The sequence below is a fragment of the Dromaius novaehollandiae genome, chromosome 2, assembly GCF_036370855.1.
Source record: "Dromaius novaehollandiae isolate bDroNov1 chromosome 2, bDroNov1.hap1, whole genome shotgun sequence".
In the NCBI taxonomy this organism is placed as follows: domain Eukaryota; kingdom Metazoa; phylum Chordata; class Aves; order Casuariiformes; family Dromaiidae; genus Dromaius; species Dromaius novaehollandiae.
This window is the reverse complement of record NC_088099.1, coordinates 81,931,630-81,951,360: the sequence shown is the minus strand read 5'-3', so window position 1 is coordinate 81,951,360 and position 19,731 is coordinate 81,931,630. Positions and strand designations below refer to the sequence as shown.

At 41.2% G+C, this 19,731-nt stretch overlaps 1 protein-coding gene across 4 annotated transcripts in view; it reads left to right on the top strand.

The window, feature by feature from the left end:
* The first annotated feature begins 7,331 nt into the window (after positions 1-7,331).
* CTNND2 (catenin delta 2) overlaps positions 7,332-19,731 on the top strand; it is a 664,005-nt gene continuing 651,605 nt past the window's right edge. Inside the window, exon 1 of one of the 4 annotated variants that reach the window (XM_064506857.1) lies at positions 7,332-7,648. Coding sequence is in view for 3 of the 4 variants with exons in the window: in XM_064506859.1 (XP_064362929.1) it covers positions 8,318-8,354 (37 nt within the window). In the remaining variant the exon portion in view is untranslated. Of the gene's footprint in view, positions 7,649-8,217; positions 8,355-19,731 lie in introns of those variants that run through there. The other 3 variants (XM_064506859.1, XM_064506856.1, XM_064506858.1) reach the window with 3 other exon arrangements.

The following is a 19,731-nucleotide window of genomic DNA, read 5'->3' as shown; positions in this document are numbered from 1 at the left end:
AGCTGCTACAGTCCACTTTTAACCTCTCTCCAAAGGGACTGATTCTGGGATTAGTTATGCTACTTTTGGACATCTACCGTTGTAGTGTACGGCCATGGTAGATGATGGGGGAGTTCCAAAATCCAGCCAAAGACATGGGCTAAGAAAAGCTTAATATAAATACATTTTTAATAAGGCCTTGATAAAAAAAAAAAATGAAAATCTTTACAATAGAATTTAGAAACATCTTATAACTTCCCTTTTATTACTTTGTATTACTTAACATCTTATTACTTCCATTTTTTTTTTCTTCTTGCATGAAAGGTAGTGGCATACTAAATTCAGCTGCCTTTTTCACTTAGGCAGGTGATGCTGATAAAATATATCTTCTTCTTTTCCACTAAGTTATAAATAACATGAAGAGGTCAGGTATGCAGTAATACAGAGATTTAAATAACAGGATTAGCCAAAAATGGGTAGTTATTTTTTCTGCTGAAAAAGCATAGGATAAGAAATTCACAGTTCCCTTTAGTAGCTGTTACCCTGAAACTGGAAGAGTAGAAGCATGTTGGGAAGTGAGGGAAAACAAATCCTGCCCCATGTGCTCTACATTTTCTTGATGCATTTAAAGCAGTGTTAAAGACTATCATATAGATACAGAAAATAAAACAGATAGTGCACATAGGCTGAGAGTGACATCAAGCAAATGATAAAGGTACCAACCTAGACAACTTAGAATTGTTTAAAGGTTGTTTCACTCAACATTTTATTACTTCCCTTCTTGCAACCTCAGGGTGAAAATCTGATTTCCCATCCCATGATGCTGAAAACTTTCATCGTTGTGTCCATGGCACACACCTCCATTCTGCTGTTCGGTGAATGGCCATTTAAACTGCAGCAACTGCCACTCCTTCTTTGATGAAAATTATTCCTTCTAAACAAGTTAGCTCACGGAAGCAACAGATTATTACTATACACTCTAGGGGATGATGACCAGCACATCTCTCTCTAGCACAAATCACATATAGGACTAGAGACACCCAGTTCTGCAGAAGAGCCTGTAGCAAAAAGTGGTGAGACTGGGTAACATGCCATGAATCAGATGACCTGGCACACATCAACCTTTTATGAGACAGATCAGTTCTGGGGCCTGGCAGAGGGAATGGTCAGATCCAAGTTGGAGGGAACCAGGCATCTGCTCATGACTGGGAGGTCTGGAAGAGCTCAGCTGAGGACGGAGAGGAAATGAGGTAGTTTTGGTTCATGGAGCCCCAACTGGAATGCCCTTTGTTCCACCAGGCTATATCTACATTGCTGACAGGTGCAGGGCAAAGTGGGGAGTTTGGTTTTCTGAGATGGGTTATGGTTCCAGGAGTGTATGTACATATTGCATCTGCATCAGCAATAAAGTCCACACTAGTTGCTGGGCCTCAGTCCACGTGGTAAACAGTGCTCTCTAGGTAGCCCCCCAATCTGTTACTTTAACTTCAGTTCCACTAGCAGGGGAACCACTTTGAATGCACCAGTGGCATACTGGAGAGTATGTCATCCACGTACAGATGTAAGGAATATTAAAGAGTCCTCCTGTACACTAAGTCACTAATATGCATGCAACATAAAGCTAAGGAATGTTGTGAGGAGCAGTAGAATTGTAGCAAGGCGTCCTTGATAGCTGTTGTACACCCTTGGTATGTCAGCGGTCTGGGTTTTCACAAAGATTACTAGTGTAGGTATTCTTGTGCCCTGGGAAAACAGACCAACAGTCTCCAGGAATGTACTATGTCTAAAGCCATGGATAGAAAAAAGCAGAGGGATGTGACTTTGGGAGCATGCTGTTCGTGGAGTTAATAGCCAAGTCAATTCAGCTTCATCTTTCCTGCCACAGTGACTAAATGTGCTAGAGAATAGATTAAAAAGTGAGCCAGCATTACATAATTGCAATAGAAGCCAATTCATTCACTTCTTTTTCAGGCTAACTAATATCTTAGTCTTTACTGAGGTCTAAATAGATGCTAAATTCACTGTTTTTTCAAACTGACATTTTTTCATACTGTGGAAAAATATTAAGTAAAACTCATGCATAATTGGATTAAATAAAAGAATAATCACTATAATGATGTTGCACTAACTGTCACTCAAACAGAATTACTTTCTGAGTCTATTGCAAGCTTTCTACCCGGCCTTTTGCAGGATGGTCTTTATTGTTGAGAGGGACTTGCTCAGAGCACAGTCACTTCTTGAGAGGTAGGTTAACTTCTTTAATTCTTTATCACTAAACAGGAAAGGATCATGGTGCAAACAGTCAAAGTAAATATACCAAGTAAGTGTCAAATAAACATCTGTTGTCTTCTAGTTGCTTCCGGTATGTCTAAGAATTACAACTTTTCTTTCAAATTATAGACCTCTTTCTTTTTTCCTCTCATTCTTTCTTACTGGCCTCAGTTTCTAAGTCTCTCCACCAATAATAATTAAAGCATTTAGGCTCTGCTTTATAGGGCTAATTGCCAAAAAAGGCTAGTTAGCTTTCTTCAAAATACTAAAAAAAAATCAAGATTAAAAAAAAAAAATAACAGTAGAGACACAAAGAGAAATTAGGACAAGTTGATCTTTCTTTCTCTGTTCATAATGCAAACCCTTCCACTCTCACCACGTATAGCCCAGTGCTTGCTTTGCTGATCATTTTGCTGTCATACGGCTATATCTGAGTCTACAGGACTTAAATCTTGTTTATAACTGAGCACACCTGACCTGGCAATTAGTGGCTCCTCCAGTGGTCTAGGCTGGCTCAGGCATCTGAGAGCTGTTAAGACAGATGCCTTAGATAACCTTCCTGAGGTCGGGCTAGATAAGACTGTCATATGGGGAGAATTTTTTCAGCAGGACATTGATAGGCTTCCAACGCAAACAAGCACTGTGGAAAGGAAAAGGAACCCGAGAGGTATAACACAGTTTTGTAAGCGTTACACCTTAATCCTAAATGCTTTTGCAGCTCTAAATGTATTAAGGGATACATCTGGAGAACGGCTTGGCATTTCAATTGACACTAATAGGGATAAACCTGTTTTGAACGGTTAATGCCAGACTGTTAATTTTCAGCTGAGTTGACATCATACTGCTCATAAGACTGGGTCACACCAAGATAAATCGAGATTACTTTCTTTCATGGGATTAGGCCTTAGAAATTGTTTCAAGACATTCAACTTTTTCTCCAAGTTAGCCTCTGTAGTCTGTGCATGTGCAGGATAGGACTCTATAACAGCAGCCTCTTTTTTCACTTGGGCGGAGGAGGCCCAGAGTGGCAGGGACTGGAGGGGGTCCCCGGGATCCAAGAGTGTGACATTTTGACTGGCCTAGTTATGAACACTTAGATGAAGTATGATTTTTAAATCATGTGGCTCCATTTCTGTTCCTTGAATGAGAATGCTGATTGTTTGCAACTGAGACAGTCCATTGGAATTTTACCTTTTTTAAATCATTTTACGTGAAAATCTGCAATGCTGAGAATGTCAAATTGCTTAGGAAACTGATGGCAGCTGTCAGCTAAATAATTGTTCTTAAGATGGTTTTATGAAGTCAAGGAGGTCCAAAAAGGGTTTTAATCCTGCTGTTTCAGAGAAATGTTGCTCACAACTGGCTACTTTGTCATCTATGGATGAAGCTGGGAAGAAGCAGCCATCTCTGCTCCCTAAAATCCTCTTCCCCTCTGCAAGTGCTTCAGAAAAAAACTCCAGGTCCCATTCAGGTCTTAGGGAACAGAGACTTTTCCTCAGTGATTAAATCCAACTCTCCCAGTGCAAATAGAGATTCATTTACAAAATCTGCAGGTACTACAAATTCAATTGTACCTTCCCATTGCCAGTCAAGCTTAGCACTTCGATGGTAATTTACTCAGAAACAGACTGAGTCAAAAACAGCTGTGTCTCAGAATGGAAAATACCTTATTTTCCTTTAAAAGACTACCGCTAAAGAAATGTTTCCAGGAGACGAGGACATGAGGTTATGCAAATGCAATGGTACAAATCTTCTCTTATCATTTTTTCTTTGTTTTATAGGAAGCCAACTTCATCCTAGGATTTATGCATACTTTGCTGTTAACTAAGCAATTGTGTACATAATATTGCAATTTAGGAAAATGGTAAATACAAATAATACTGCTATAATCCAATGTTGACTTAATTTATTAAAGATAATAATACTGAAATAAGGAAGTTGAAGCAGTTATTTAAATTCATTCCTACTTTGGTTTCGATATCGTACTGTATACCTCAAGACACATTCTTTTTCTTATCTGAAATATGTTCATTTCAATGGATATTGTCAACTTATTTTAATAATTCCACTTACAAATAAGTCTTAGAAAGTGATCAAACAGTTATAACAATACTTAAAGGACTTTGTAATAAACTTGAAAAATTAAAAATGTTTGGCTTATTTTCCAGCTTATTAAAAGGGCAAAAAATATGTTTTCCTGATTTTACTCCAGACTTGTTAAAGAGTGACTGAAGCATTAATCTGTTTCATAAGCCTAGTTCTGCCACAGTTATATTCTTGGCATGCACAGTTCCCATCCCCTTCAATGTGATGAAGGGTAGAGCTGCACCCTGACCAGTACAGATGATACCAAAATTTTCAAATAAAGTATACATTTAATTTTAAACATGATTTTTAACATTTTAAACATGAAGAGTAAACAAGTAAAACTGAGCAAGAAATGCTTTCCTTTCTGTCCAAGAATTCATTAAACAAATCCTGAAATCCAGTTATGAGAAGGATTAAACCAAATATGTTTTATGTAGAGACAGAACATGCAGGCACAATTAGCTTGCATCTGGATATCCCATGTTCTAGATGGCTTGTCTAATTGCTGGAAAATGGACTTTTCCCTGTTTGCTTCTACTCCTACCTTCCTCCTTAACCTGAAGATGAAACTTCTCACAGAAAAGTCAGAAGAAGGGAAAAGAAAATCACTGTCAAGTAACTATGGTAACAGGCGTCTTCTGAGCCAAAGCTGAAACAATTTGTAGTTGTTATTGTCCTTCATAATATTGCCATTTAGGCTGTAAAGGTAAAACATGGAAGAAAGTGTACAACTTTTTTTTTTTTTTTTTTTAAAAGAAAAGTCTTAGGAAATCTTGTAAAGATTTAGCTGTTCACATAGGAGAATATCTGAAAACTCTATAATAAATCTAATAGATCTAAATCTATTCACATTACCAAAATTGAATTACATTTTTATTCTCTGAAAGTTTTACTTGTCATTATTTTAAGCAAACAGAAACTTAAGGTCTCGAATACCTTTAAAAATCTTACAGCTGTACATAAATGACAAAGAAGTTTTTATGACTCCTGTGCTTGAAAATATTTGCCTCAATCATCGTTCCCTTTTCTTTTTTTCCCCATTTCACAAACAAAACCCTCAAGGAGGTTAACCAAGGCTTAGGCTAGCTACACCATTCCCAGGCACAGCCCAAGTAGCCTAAGGTAGCAGATTGCCCATGTCTGGGAAGCTTGGGATTGTCTGTTCTGGTGAAGAGCTGCTGCAGAGGGGGCAACCCCTCCCAGAAGCTGGTCCCACCACTTTTTACTTTCATACCCCTCACAGCTTGCCCTTACCCTTCCTCCGTGGCAGCAGCAATGGGAGGATGGAATGGGATGAAAAAGCCATTTCTTCAGGTTTTAGTTCCCTTATTCCACTCCTTCTTCTCCCCATCCACAAGCAGACACCAGGTCTAGCCCCTTCACTGACCTCCCCAGATGGCACAGACACTTTGAAGCAGTGATGCGGGGAGAACCAGGGAACATAAGCAAAGCAGAAGGAAAGGCTCAGTGAATCCTGTAGTGCATTTCAAAGAATGTCCTGTCATGCAAGAGAAAAGTTTGTGAGAGAAAAGCAGACATCTCCATAAACCTCCCATTTTCCCCCAAGCCCTTCTGCCTCCATCCCTCCCTTCCCCACACAGGCCCCTCATTGCTATATACCTTTATTTATTACTGCTGTATTTAACTCTTAGTCCAACAGTTTCCAGACTAGTACTCTTAAATTGATACAGGTAGCTGGGCAGCTCCCCCACACTTCTACAGAGTGTGGGGAGAATCAGGTGTCTTAGGTGTAGGCCTCACCAGCATGCTTTGCCCATCCTGCAGGTAGGCCAGGTGTGTCCTGTTCCCAGAGCCATAAAACACCTCTATCAGGTGGGTGTACTTTAGTGAGGAAGAAAGGAGGACATAGGCTGTTCTTCTGTCTCCTCTCCCTTGATTGACAGACAGAAAAACCTTTCGGCTCTGAAAAGAAGAGGCCAGGCAGCACCAGGTGGATTGCATGATGCTATTACACTTAGTAATGTTAGTATCAAGTCCATCTTGAGTTGTAACAGTAACATTGTATTTCTAGGTATCTACTGGGTGATACACTTCTCTCAGTCCAGAATTATGTGCTAGGTCAGACTGGGAATCACAACCCAGTGCTTACACTTGCAGTTAATGCACATAAGTTCTCCCTCTCAATGCAGATGACGAAAAGGTGGGTCTCTCCTTACTCTGCAATACCCTCAAAGTTTGAACGCTTGCACAAGAAATAAGAGCTGAGTTACATATCCAGGTCCCCTAACTTTCAAAAAAATGGGCTAAGCTACTATTTTTTCTAGCTTCAAAGCTGCCTCAGACAGCTAGGGCTGATACCACAGTTAGTGTCTGGGCAAAGATAAGAGACTTGACTTAACTTTTCTTCTTTCACTAGACTGTGAATGAATTCAGCCAGAGAAACTCTTAATTACTACTGATTTGTGTAACTATTTGGTGTTATGGCTTCTTGAATTGCTTACGTAGGCTCCTCTAAACATTCATTTTCTTTTCTATTCTTATAGTGTGTCTTTGAGTGTATTGGAACAAGTGTACTTATTGTGAGGCTAGAGATATTTGATAGAGGAGCTGGCCCCAAGGCGGTGCACACATAAAAATCTGTGTGTAATCCTTCACCAGGCAAACAGCAAAAGTAATGGCAGGCTTGATATGAGTAAAACAAAACAAAACAAAACAGAAAAGACAATAAATACAGAAAAGAGGAAACAAAAGAGACAGCACGGAGAAAAAAAAAAAAACAAACCCAAATATAAGTGTTTCTGACGTTGTACGTAACGTGACTAACACGACGAACTGAAACGTAGTCTCTGAACACGTCCCGAAACGCGGAGCCAAGGCCAGTTTGGGGGCCCGTCGGCGCGGAGCCACCGCCCCGCGGGCTGGGGGCGGCACTGGAGGCGCCAGGCGAGAGGTGGCAGCAGCGAGTCGCTCCGGCAGCGGCCGCGGTGGTGCCCGCGCGGCTGAACCTGCCCGCGGAGCCGCCCCCGCCCCGCAGCCGCTCATGAGGTGCCTGCCGCTGCCCGTCCCGCCGGCTGCGGGATGATTTCGGGCTGCAGCGGGCGGCGTGAGGCCACCCGAGATCAAGGCGCCGCCGGAGAAGCGCGCTCCGCCGCCGGCCGACGGGGCAGCGGCCGGGACCGGGCGGCTGCGGGCGCCCGCTGCTCTCGGTGCTTTGCTGCGCGCCGCGCCGGTGCTCGGATTACCGCGAATTAGCAGGGATCGCTGCGAAGGCAGCAGGAATTTATGTTTTTCTCGGACACGGAAACTCCGCAGAGCAAGTTGGGAGGACCCACGGAATAGCAACTTCCAGGTGAGAGCTGCGACTGCATTTCGCAGAAGTCGCTCAGCAGAGGGTTAACTGTATATATCTATATATGTATAAATAAACCTGACTTCCGTGCCCCGCTGCTCCCTTTGCCTGTGGGGGGGGACTTAGTTTTCCCACCCGGGGCCCTTAAGGGCGAGGCGAAGAAGGAGCGCGGCCACAAGCCCCTGCCGCTGTCCTGCTTGGCGCCCTGTGGCCCTCCCGACCCGCGAAGGTGTGCGTGTGTTTGGGGGGGGTGACACCCCCCCCATCGCAGAGCCCACGCGGGAGCGCGGCAGGCGGGGCGGCGGCGCGGGAGCGCGCGGGGTGCTCGGCGGCGGCGGGCGCGCTCTCGCCAGGGAGGGGACGGGAGCGGCGGGGCGGGGCGGCCGGCGGGGCGGGAGCGCGGCGGCAGATGCTGCGGCGGTGGCTGTATCTGCTCCGGCCGCATCCCGCGGCCGCTGCGCCAGGCGCCGCCGCCGAGCCCGGGTCCCAGCCGCCGCCGCCCCGGGAGCGGGGCGCCCTGCGGAGCGGAGCGGCGCCCCACGAAGCGCGGGGCGGCGGGGGGAGCTGAGGATGCTGCGGCTGGGCAAGGTCAGGACCTTGCGGTGAAGCCCCGGGCCGCCGCCCGCGCCTTGCCCGCCGGGCTGAGGATTTGCTGCTGGGTTTTTGTGCATGCTCGGGAGGAAGGAGGCAGGATCGGCGCCGATCGGTGAGTACGGCGACGGCCGTCATGGTGCCAGGTTTCTCTCCCCTCCCTCCTCCTCCTCCCCCCTTGCGTGATTCCTGCCGGCGCGGGCTGCCGCGCTGCTCCCCTCGGCGACACCGCGGGCCGGGCTGGGGCGCCGGGGCCGTGCGTGCGCCCTCGGCGGGGAGGCAGCAAAGTGCGCCGCCCCCCGCCTTCCTCCCCCGCTCCGCCCGCCGCCCCCCTTCTCCGCACACCGCTCGTCTGCTTATGTAGGGCATTGGCGGCGGCGCGGCTCCCGACGCCCTGCACTGATGTGCTCGTTACGGCAGTGAAGTCATGGGCCGGGGAGGGGGCAGGAAGAGGAGGAGGAGGAAGGGGGGCCCAAGGACCCGCTGCCCCCCGGCGTCCCGCAGTCGCTGCGCAGCCTGCGCCGGAGGCGCCGCTGCCATCGTCGGGGCCCTGGGGCGGCTCCGGGCGGCACTGGCTACGTGTGCAAGGGGGTGCGTGCGCGTGTGCAAGGCTGTGTGCGTGCGCAGGGGTGTGTGTGTGTGGGGGGGGGGGTGGCGGCTTGCTTTGAAGCCACCGTCTGCGAGATGCTGCGCCGGAGGAGCGGGCGGGAGGGGGTGGGGAAGGGGGGCTGCGCCGTGCGGTTTGGTTGATCTATATTTAATGGCTGTGAGGAAAGGCGCTTTCCTTTCCGTTTGCCTCACCTGGCTCGGGCGCTGGTGTGCGATGTGCTGGCAGCGAGCGGTGGGAGCGGAGCCTCGGCCGAGTCGGGGTGCAGCAGCGCAGGCAGCGCGTGTAACGCGCGGAGCCATCCGGCCGCGGATCTTGGAGAAAAATAACGATAAAAATAATAATGATAAAAAAAAAGACCCCGAAGAGAAATCATTTCAGAAACCATGTTAAATATACTCTGGAGGGAGTGGAGACATGCACATGCGAAAGGCTGAAATACAACCCGTTATGCTGAGACATTTTCTTTCCCGTAGTTGAAGTGTTCGGCGTGCTTTGTTCTCATTCAGGGTGTCGCGATTAACCTTATAGTTAATGGCCTTATAGGAAAAATACCCTGAACTTGGAGGAAATAAATAGAAATGAATAGGTCTTTATTAAACACTAAGCTGTTAACTTTATGGGCTGCAGCAACGGATATTTCATGCCCCTGAAACCTGTGTGCCTTTTTTTCTTTCTGTTGGTAATAGCAAGATCAAGTGTAAACTTTAGTTTTTTCGTGACCCATACAGGTAGCCTATATGGACAGTGGAAAGACTGAATCAGCCTGAACTGTAGTTTGTAGCACATTTCTCTACAGGCTATGCCAGGACCTCAGGAAAGGAAGAGACTACCCCAAATTGTATGGCATTTACATAAGTCTGCTGTAGGCTTTTGCAAAATCAAGAGAAGGAGAAATATCTCTGCCCTTCTCTATTTAAGAAGGAATTTAAAAGGAACTGATAAAGTTATCTAATCTCACTTAGGCTATGAAGAAAAAAAAAGGCTGAATTTTACATTTGTTTTCGGGTTCTTTTGCCTTTTAATGAAAAAAAAAAAAATCCTGGATTGATTTTCTTTTTCTTCTCAATGGGATTGATGTTTCGGGAATGGCTCAGTTAATGGGCTAGTGTATAAATGACACGGCATGAGTGAGTTCCCACAGGAAGCTTCTCAATATTCTCCTTGTTGGCCTTTGAGACTCGAATGCCTTTAGGGCTTTCATGAATCTGTTTACCCTTTACGCAGTTTGCTGGGGGGGATCCCTGCCCCAAACCCAAGCAACCCAGGAATAGTGTGATAAATAAACAAAACTTGTGCATTCAATGATTGTTAATGATCAAATATCCTTTCAAGACTAATTCTGAGGAAAGTTTGTGAATCTGGCCCTTTTCTGTCCGTAAAGGACTCCACCTTTCATGAGCCTTGACTGAGTATCAGTCTGTGGAGTGCAAACTGCCAGCGAACTTGCATTAGATCGCCCTTATTAGGCAGAAGTTGATTAATGGCTCAGTAGTGTGTTGAACATAATTATGTTGAGTGTTGTAGCACAGAAATGGGAGATCGCGTCTTAATCACGTTGGTGAGAGATGGTTTTTGCCGTCCGTTATGTAAGCAAGGCTTTGAAAAAAAGAGTAGTGGGCTGTGCTGTGTGTACACACCAAAAGAAACACCCCTTAAAGGTGCTGGTGGGAAGCAAAGAGAAGTATTCATTTCTGAATGTGAGTTGCATGACTTACTGCGCATTACAAGAAAGCTTCTTTTGGGAGAGAACAGCAGCTCCTATGCTTGAGTTTTGTTTCTCAGGTACCTTAGCTGACATTAAAAGTGCTAAATAGTTTATCAGTAACACTTATAAGCTTGTGACTTTTGCTGTGTTTTTTGAATAATGCTCCTAAAATAGTTTCGTACTCACATAATGAACTCTGACAGACAGCCGCACAGAATAGAAATAGTATCAACTTAAAAAAAAGTGTTTGCATAATTTGTATTTGCATAATTTACCTCTGCTGGTGGATGGCATCGATTTAACAGCTGTGATTCAGTATAATATATTTGTTTCTCAAGACATGTAAAATCAACTTACACTGTAAAGGAAGGGATGGAACACCTTATTTTAAGGGTTTTAAGAAATATGTTTTTAAGTAGGGCTGTAGATCAGCATGTAAATGAAGCAGATAACAGAATCAGCAGAACTCATGAGAATTAAATTTTGCACTAAATTTCAGATACATTTTCTATTTCATGGTTCAGTGTGATATGATTTTTAGAGCCTACCAGTTGTAGAAATTCCAGCATATCTTTGTTAGGATTTCAAATGTATTTTTCAACAATTCCTAGAAGCAACTGCATTCAGAAATATCAGTAAGATGAGGAAAATACATTATTACAGTAATTACTACTTAAATAAGAACTTGTTATTGTTTTTGATTCTTACTGATTGCGCTTGAAATGCCAAACTATTCATGACTTACAAGTTACAGTTTATGTCTGACAAAAAAGGATGAAATGGATTGTTTCTCTTCTTTGAAAGTCTCAGTAATATCTTATTACGGGATGAGTTTAGGATGATTATTTAACTGAACAGTAGTAAATTTAACAGTATAATTGCTAATAAAATATATATGTAAATCATAAACCACTAACTGATAGGCAGTGTTTTCAAATAGAATGACTCTCAAACAGGACTAAAAACACATTTTGTTTTAAAAGAGAGATTCCTTTTTCCTGAGAAAAGGCATTATGCCTGGGGAAAACATTATTCTTCTGACTTTTTTGATAGAGGGCATGATGGGAAAACTTTGAGTTTAACATCTCTTATGTCAATATGGGGTCTCCATGTAGGACAGGTATGCAATCCTCTGCTTGCATGCTGAAGAATCACAAGACCCTTTGGTTAGTGGCTCTTCTGCAGTTAGACTGATCTGGAAAGAATTTCGACTGCAGACTGACACACTGAAACAATTTCTTCTATTCCCTTGGGATGTGCTAACTTGGTATCATCAATGGGTGCTAAAAGCAGATTGCCTGACCCAATTCTCTGGCAGTATACTGGACAAAACTCAAGTTTAATAAAATTGAAAGGGAAATATGGTCTCTCCTTATGTGTAAACTAATAGCTGTGTTAATAGTTGCTAGTTTAATGCAAAACTAAGAAACAAAGGAATATTTCTTCATTTATGACAGCAAGTATTTAATATATTTTTAAATTGTTCTTGGCTTGCTGAATTCTAGTGCATCCTACTGACTCTTAGCTGCATGTTCTTGTTTACAAAATTCAATTATATTAACAAGCAATAACTTCAGGAGGCATGGAGCATGGAACAGATTGTATTATCTTGTCCTTTTTGATCATTACTTATTTTATTGGTTTAAAGTTTCTGGAAAAACAGGCTTCTAATGCAACTTCATACTTTTCAAACTTGCCACAAAGGTGGTAACTTTGTTTTTTAATCCATATATAAAATAATCTTGTTTGATAATACATTTGATTATGATTTATTATATTATCCATTAGAGTTTTACTGTATAATAAACCATTATTTTTTTACTTGATTTCAGTTGGCTTCATTTCATTTTGAGAAGCCATGAATGGGCAGAGTCCGCATCAAGTAGCAATTTTCAAAGTCCAGAACATCTGAGAGCCAAAGTGGCTCTTGTAAAAAGTTCTCTATGAGAAGATACTTCTTCCTTTTTTTTTCCTGCCAAGTTTGTAATTCATTTCTTCTTCTCCCTAAATCTTCATAGGACAGCAATTGCATTTTGGTCAAAAAAAATTCTTTTTGAAACTGACAGTAAAACCTAAATTTGACTGCTTAGTATAACATATGTGTGTTCCTTTTTCAGTGATAGGTACAGTCTTCTCTCCTAACATAGTCAATTATTGTTTAATTAAGTATCACCAAAATATTCCTGTAAGGATTGATTTTTGAAGGGAGCCTAATGAAATTAGGCATGTAGCATAAATAGGACCCCTAATGGGATTCTTCACTGTTTTAAAACCCACTGGATGAAACTTTTAACATATTCATTTCTATCAGGTTACTTTCTTTTAAAATACTGAAATGTTTGTGGAAATAATCAGAAATAAGTTCTAATATGGTAGTAGAAAATTACTTTACCTTTTGTCACCACTAGGATTACTAAAATTTATAATCTGCTTTCTGTAAAGGCATAACCCTTCCATTAAAGACAGCAAGGAGTTTGGAAGAGTCACTGGCAAAATTCTTGGAGGTGACTCAAGGCTCCAGACAGTAAAATCCAAAGGCAGATATTACATTTTTAATTCCTGTCTTCTGAGAAAGTACCTCTACAATTTTTGAACCAGGCATTCTGTTATTTTCTCCAAATGTTGTACTTGGCTGGGTAACCATCAGGTTTATTCATTCTTAAACATGCATATTGTCTGCTCTTTTACAGAAGAAAGTAGGTTATTGTCTCAGTCAGATCAGCTTGTTTAAAAATAATCTTTCCCCTTGCTAAGAGGTTGCCTGTTGCCTTACCTGTTTGGCATGTGGGAAGGCAGAAGCCTCTTCGCACTCATTTTTGACATGAAGGATGGTGTGGCATTGAGTATAGAGGTGACTAAGAAGCAGCTGGAGGCAGCAGAAGGTGAAGTCAGGGAACAGCTATCTACAGAAGCAAAGGCTTAAATGTTTTCAGCAAAGTAAATGATTCGGGGTTAAAGAAATATGGAAATGGAAAGGCTGCATGGGCAAGCCATGTTGTTGTCTTCTATACCAGAATTTTCAGAGAAACTGGGATATTTAAATAAGCAGATGCCTGGAGGCATTTTTGAAATCATCTCTGTCTCACATTTATTTATTACAACAGTAAATACACTTCAGGCCAGCTTTTGAATATGCCTAATGGCATCATCTCGTTTCTGCATGGCTCAGTACCTCTGAAAGTGAGGTGCTGTGTGATCTGCAAGCTGATGTCTCGCGGGAGGTGGGACTTGGGCTCCAAAGTGGTGTGGATGCAAAGTACAAAAATAGATAATCTAGTGAATTCTTACAAATGTAAGTCTAAGTCAGTCTACGAGTATTTTTGACAAGTCAGGATGTATGATTAATGAATTTGTTGAATTTCCTGAATCCTTCTGATGAAGTAACGCTCTAATAAGAGGTCTATTTTAAGAAATGTAGGTACAAAGCCTTATTATGAAGTGATTTGTTGCAGGAAGAGGGCAGAATGTGAAGGGGTTGTGGCAGATGCTGAACCCTGATGTCAGACCATGAATTAAAATTCTGATATGACTGTTTCTTCAATTAAGTAAAAATGAGGTGCATGTATATTACTAGAATTTTTTTCAGATAAGATACTTTTTTTTAACTGTTCCATAAGTCTTATTTTTGGACTATTGTACTACAGCAAATTTTTCAATGATGGCAATATAGGACGGAAAGGCTCTTTCTGGCTCAGGAACTCTCTTCGGCCATCATAGAGAGCATGATAAACTGAAACATTTAATATTGCAACAATCTAAGTTTCTTGCTTCCCCTATATTCTCATCAGGAGTCCTCTGAAAAAACTCTCTTTTCTGTAGCTGCAGAGCTTGTTACAATTTTTAACCTAAGCACATTTATGGTTAGTTTATTCCCATTTGTCCTTGCGCCAACATTGACCTCTGGTTTATATAACTCTGCTGTCCTGCCCATGTTTATCGCTGTGATGGTGTTTCCCAAAAGCAAGCCAGTGCCCTCTCAGCCCTTGTTTTGTGAGAGCTCCCTCTCTTGCCCAGTCACGAGGAGCTCTTCATTTTCCCTGTTAATCCCGGTTGTTTGCTCTGCCTGGCTTTAAGTTGTCTTTCCTAAACATGAATAAATAAACCTCCATATGAGGTAGGACCAGAGTCTTCTACATACGTCAGTGCTTTTCTGCATCAGTGCTCTGTTGATTTGTTCTAAGTTGTTGTCTGCTGTTTTCGTGTTTTAGGAAGTGGTAGTTCACAGTTAATCACAGGCTCCTTGGTAGGCTGAGTTTATTTCATTCCAAGCAAAAGTTATTGTTGCTCCCCCTAACACCTGACCAGTCTGTTTAGCACTGTTGAATCTCATCTTGTTTCTCATTACAACAACTCTTTCAGTGTGGTACTCTGAGGTTTTTGTTATTGTTGTTGCTTCTTTGGGTTTTTTGTTTTTGTTTGGTTTTTTTTTTTTTAATGGTAGTTACTCCTGAATTTATGTCCTGTTTCCCTTCCTGCCAAATTCATTAATGGAAATAAGGTCCTGAGATGCATTGTCTGAGTCAAAATGCTTTTGTTTTATTTTTAGACAAAAAACAATTTGTTGTTTAATACAAGACAGATGTCAATGAGAAGGGGTTAATGATGGGCTAACGGATCCTTTTGGCTTGAAATTTGGTTTGAAGCAAGGGTCAGCTAACAGTTGGAAGAAATGGATGAGTCTTATGATGATGAAAACTGTCTGAAAACTTCCCCTCTTTTTCCCCAAATACTTCAACTGCACTAATGGGGAAGAGTATTTGAGTATGTGGTCTATCATACTTAAGACAGTACTGTTACAGCCTATTGACCCAATGACTTTCTTCTTCCTTGTCATGTATATAAATTGCAAGTGTTTCTCATTTTGATGGTGTTCACTTTCCATGTGTGTTATTTTGCAGTGTTATATTACTTTAAGATGTTAATGCAAAACACTTTAATATATTAAATATCCAGTGGAGTAACATTTTTTTCCTGTTCGAAAAGTTGCTGTTCTACAGCATTGCTATAGTCGCAATGAGGCTGCGATATCATAGGCTTCGTTAGATAAAATGCAATTATCTCCAGATATTTGCAGGAAGTCTGACTTGTGTAATTCACTTAAGAATAATTAAAAAAAAAACCACACACAGCAGAGGAATAATATGCAGAGACTCTCATCCTTAAAGTTCACCTTTATGTCAGCATGAGAGAACCACATTGATTTTTGTTGTACCTATATCCTTTTATACCACGTGATTGTAACTTGACCTTTAGTTCAGTGCCCAACCTTGTCTGACCAAATAGGCTTACAAGTGCACTGAGCAGAATGAACAAGTTTTGGATATTTTACAAGTCCGCACTTTAATAAAGGATGTTGACAATAATGACGAATCATATAATTCTTGTTGTTCTGTACTGCAAATGTTTTTGCAGGTTGAGTTAGGAGAGTCTCATGACTTTGTATGTGGATTTCTACCACAATGCTGATGTATGTCATTTAGAGGGATAGGGAAAAGCCTGGAAATGTGATGGCATATCTCTTCCTTGGGAGTGTCAAAAATGTAGGAGGGCAAATACCATTCTCAAAATGATCATTGCAAATAAAACAAGAGAAGGTAGTTGGCATGTGGTTTCTTTTATTTCTTTTTTCAAACCAGATTTATGGCATTTTAGCCCAACATAGGGATTTTGAATAACAGGGTTTGGAAGTCCTGCTTAGGGATCACCAGGTTAATTCCCAAAGGCCCCTCAGCCATGTCTGCATGATTTTTGGAAGGTAAAGTTTGGTTCGCTCTGGGGAAAAATACAGCATTTGCAATCTGGCATAGACCTCATTAAGGATTAATTACTGCCCATGCTTTTATTTTGCTAATGACATATAGTATCCTATAATGGAGTGCATATTAGATATACAACACCATTTCCTCTCTTCTTCCTATATAAATTGATGATCCCTTAAAGGTCTGATATATTCAGGAGTTAATATTTTTGTTGAGAGTCTTTCTGACAAGCGTGACAGCCTATCACGCTTGTTTTCCATACTTGGATTTTGACTTCTTTTCTCTTTACCAAGAGCAAGTACAGTATTTCACAGAGCCTCAGGGGCCTTGGTGGACTCTGAATTTAATCTTTTTGAATAAAAATGAGCAGATTCAGCTTAATTAGAAACAGGTATGCCTAATCAAAGAATAGGCTTAGAATGACAGATTTTAAAAATGAGTTAAAAACAAATAGCATTATGATGCAAAGAAATCCTTTATATACAGATGAGAGTATTGAAGAGAAGCCATAAGACCATTTTCAAGCAGCTTAATGTACTATTCTGTTAAGCAATTGCTCAGTGTACTCAGATAAATAGGTGCTTAATATGTACGATTGCATTTCGTGCAAGAAAAACAAATTCCAAAGCATGCATTTCTGGTCAAATTAAGGAAGTTTGTTAACCTTTTACCGTGCTTCTGTGGGGATGTTACTCACTCATATTTCTCAATGCTAGCTTTTATAGTGAGAAATCAAAGGATTGAGAATACTTCTCCATATTTCAAAAGGAAGCAAACATTTCCTTACGTTCTGTGTTTCCTTATGTAGCAAAGTTTATGCAGCAATTACTTTATGCAGATGAAATGCAAACTTATAGTGTAAAACTTAATTTTTATATATCTTTGCCTTTCTGAGATTGAGTTTTGATCAATTGCCTTAATATTCCCTGTTTTTTTTTAATTAAAATTTAAAAAAGACTTAAACTGAACAGATCAAGACACCTATTTCTTTGTGGTAGAAATAATATTCTAAACTTGATCATGCTTTATGCCTTGACTTTAGCTTAGAATGACTAAAACTTTGCACAGTTGCATAAAGTAAGACAATTTAGGTTTGATTTCCACAGTAAGATTTTCTGATAAGTGCAACATTAGTATTTGAGGGATTTAGTGTATCTAGCACTCACTGCTAACTAAGCGCTATGTAAACTTGCCCTGCTTTAAGACAGCTTGGATTTTTGAGACTTGGCCTCTCTGAGCTCCTGAATCTGCTGGTGGCACTAGAAAGCAGGCGGGGCAAAGGCACTTCAAAGAACTTGACTTCTCTGCTGTTGACTTCTCTGTGTGTAACTGCCTATGCTTTTGCATTTAGAGATGCTATTTACTGTATAGAATTGTGGTGCAGTAGCTTTATATTTGGCCTCACGGCTCATTGCAGGCTGTGGTTAAGTGTCTCAGAAGAGGGACCTTGAGCAAGGCCTGTGGCTCCGTTGGCCTGCGAGGAGCAGTGCAGCTCTGCCCACCAGCCTCCTCGGGCTGACACTGCTGATGGAGCACTCTGGGTGAGGCTCCCTCAGCATGGTCTCCCCTCTAGAAATAGGTGCCTGGCTTTTGGTCAGCATGAGGACAATATGCCAGGTCACCCAGGGACAGATTGCTGGTGATCTATTGACCAAAAAGTCTCCGGGCCGTGATGTTTATCAAGGAGCCCAAGACTCTCTGCAGTACAAATTGCTTTTGTGTCTTTCACTGTGTAACTAGTGTCCCAAGGAGAGAGAGATCAGAGATACTGGTGATAGCAAACCGAAGTGGGGTGGGGGAAGGAAAAGGAGCTGGAATCCCATTTACAATTGCAGTAACATCAGTGAAGTAGGAAGACACAAATTCAATCGTTTAGAAGAGGCAGTTAAGCCAGTCTGCTGGTTTCCAGTGAAAACTTTTAGAAATACATTTTCAGGAGTGCTTTATTTACAAAAGTATACCAGTTCCAACAGGAAACCTGGTATCCATTCAATAAGGAAAATACAGTTTGCGTATGTCTAAGACAGAAATGCATATATTCTATTTATGTGGGCAATGAACTCAGTCTGACTGATCTTTCTATACAAAGCATAAACACACTTTCACCTCCTGATTTTAAAACTGAGATCTCCCTCAACAATTCTTATTTTTCCAAGTCTGCTGAAGTCAATAGGAGTTTGGCCTTGGCCTGAATACGGTCTTACAAGATAAACATTTAATGCTTATTTGTTCTGTGGGATTTTTGTTCTGATACAGTCTTAGGTTAGAAAAATGTTTTATATTTTTATTATATTTGCAAGCATTTTGTATCTAAATGCTATAGTGTTTTTTTTTTTTTTTTTTTAATTCTAATATCTTGGGCTCAAAGATTCACCTGTACTTTCTCTTCTTCTCTGTCCAATGCCCCCCAAAAGTTGTTTTTAAAAATGGAATTAGCTGTACCTGTGTCAATTTTTAAAATTCCTCTCATGCTTATGAATTTGTATTGCATAACTTGTAAAATAATGAATTCCAAAGCTGCATAATTTTATATTTCTCCCAAGTAAAACTCAATCTTCTTCTCATTGAATTAGGTAACAGAAATGCAACTGAATCAATGGGAAACCTGAACTTTGCAAGACATATCTTCATCACAAATATTTTTCATCTCTTTATTCAGCTACTTTTACCTCCTTGACTATCAAGCAATTGCATGATCTAATGTTTGTCCTGGTACATTTTTGGTTCTTTTTTTTTTTTTTTTTAAAGAAAAATACTGATATTGTAGACACTGGTAGAATCCTAAAATAGGCAGGATGAGTAGTCTCAGCACTAGTTTATAATTCTTATACTTTAGGATTTTTAAGTTTTGCTATACTGGGTCAGATGGTTCTTTTCCAGCTTTAATCAACACACAAGATTTCCACATGGAGGGGAGGAGTGGGGAAGTGTGTTGTGGGAAGGAGAAAGGAAAAATCAGAGTGGTAGTTTGTTTAGCTTATTTGTCCTGCAGCGAAAAAAAGCTTCCTTCCTGGCCTCTGGAGCAGTAATGGTCTTGAAGAATGAGGTTTGTTTACCTGACACCATAGCATGCTTGCCAATAATGGTACTACTGTCTAGGCAGTTGTATAGACTTTTAAGTTTATGAAATAGGATGTGTTATTCTTGTGAATGAAGCAATTATTTCTCCTCCCCCTTTCCCTTTTTTAATTCACTTACTCTTAGTGTACTTAGCATGCTTTCAGTAAAATATCAGGACTGTGATAAAGAACCAAGGATTGCTGACTGTGAAAAGCTTAGTGCGCTCATTGTAACATTTAAATCTGCACTTTTTTCAAACAGTTTATTATAAATACTTATTTACATTTGGCCCTTTTGGTTCTACTTTGGACTTAATAACTATGTAATATTTGCAGGGTGGCCAAAATTCAGTTATTTT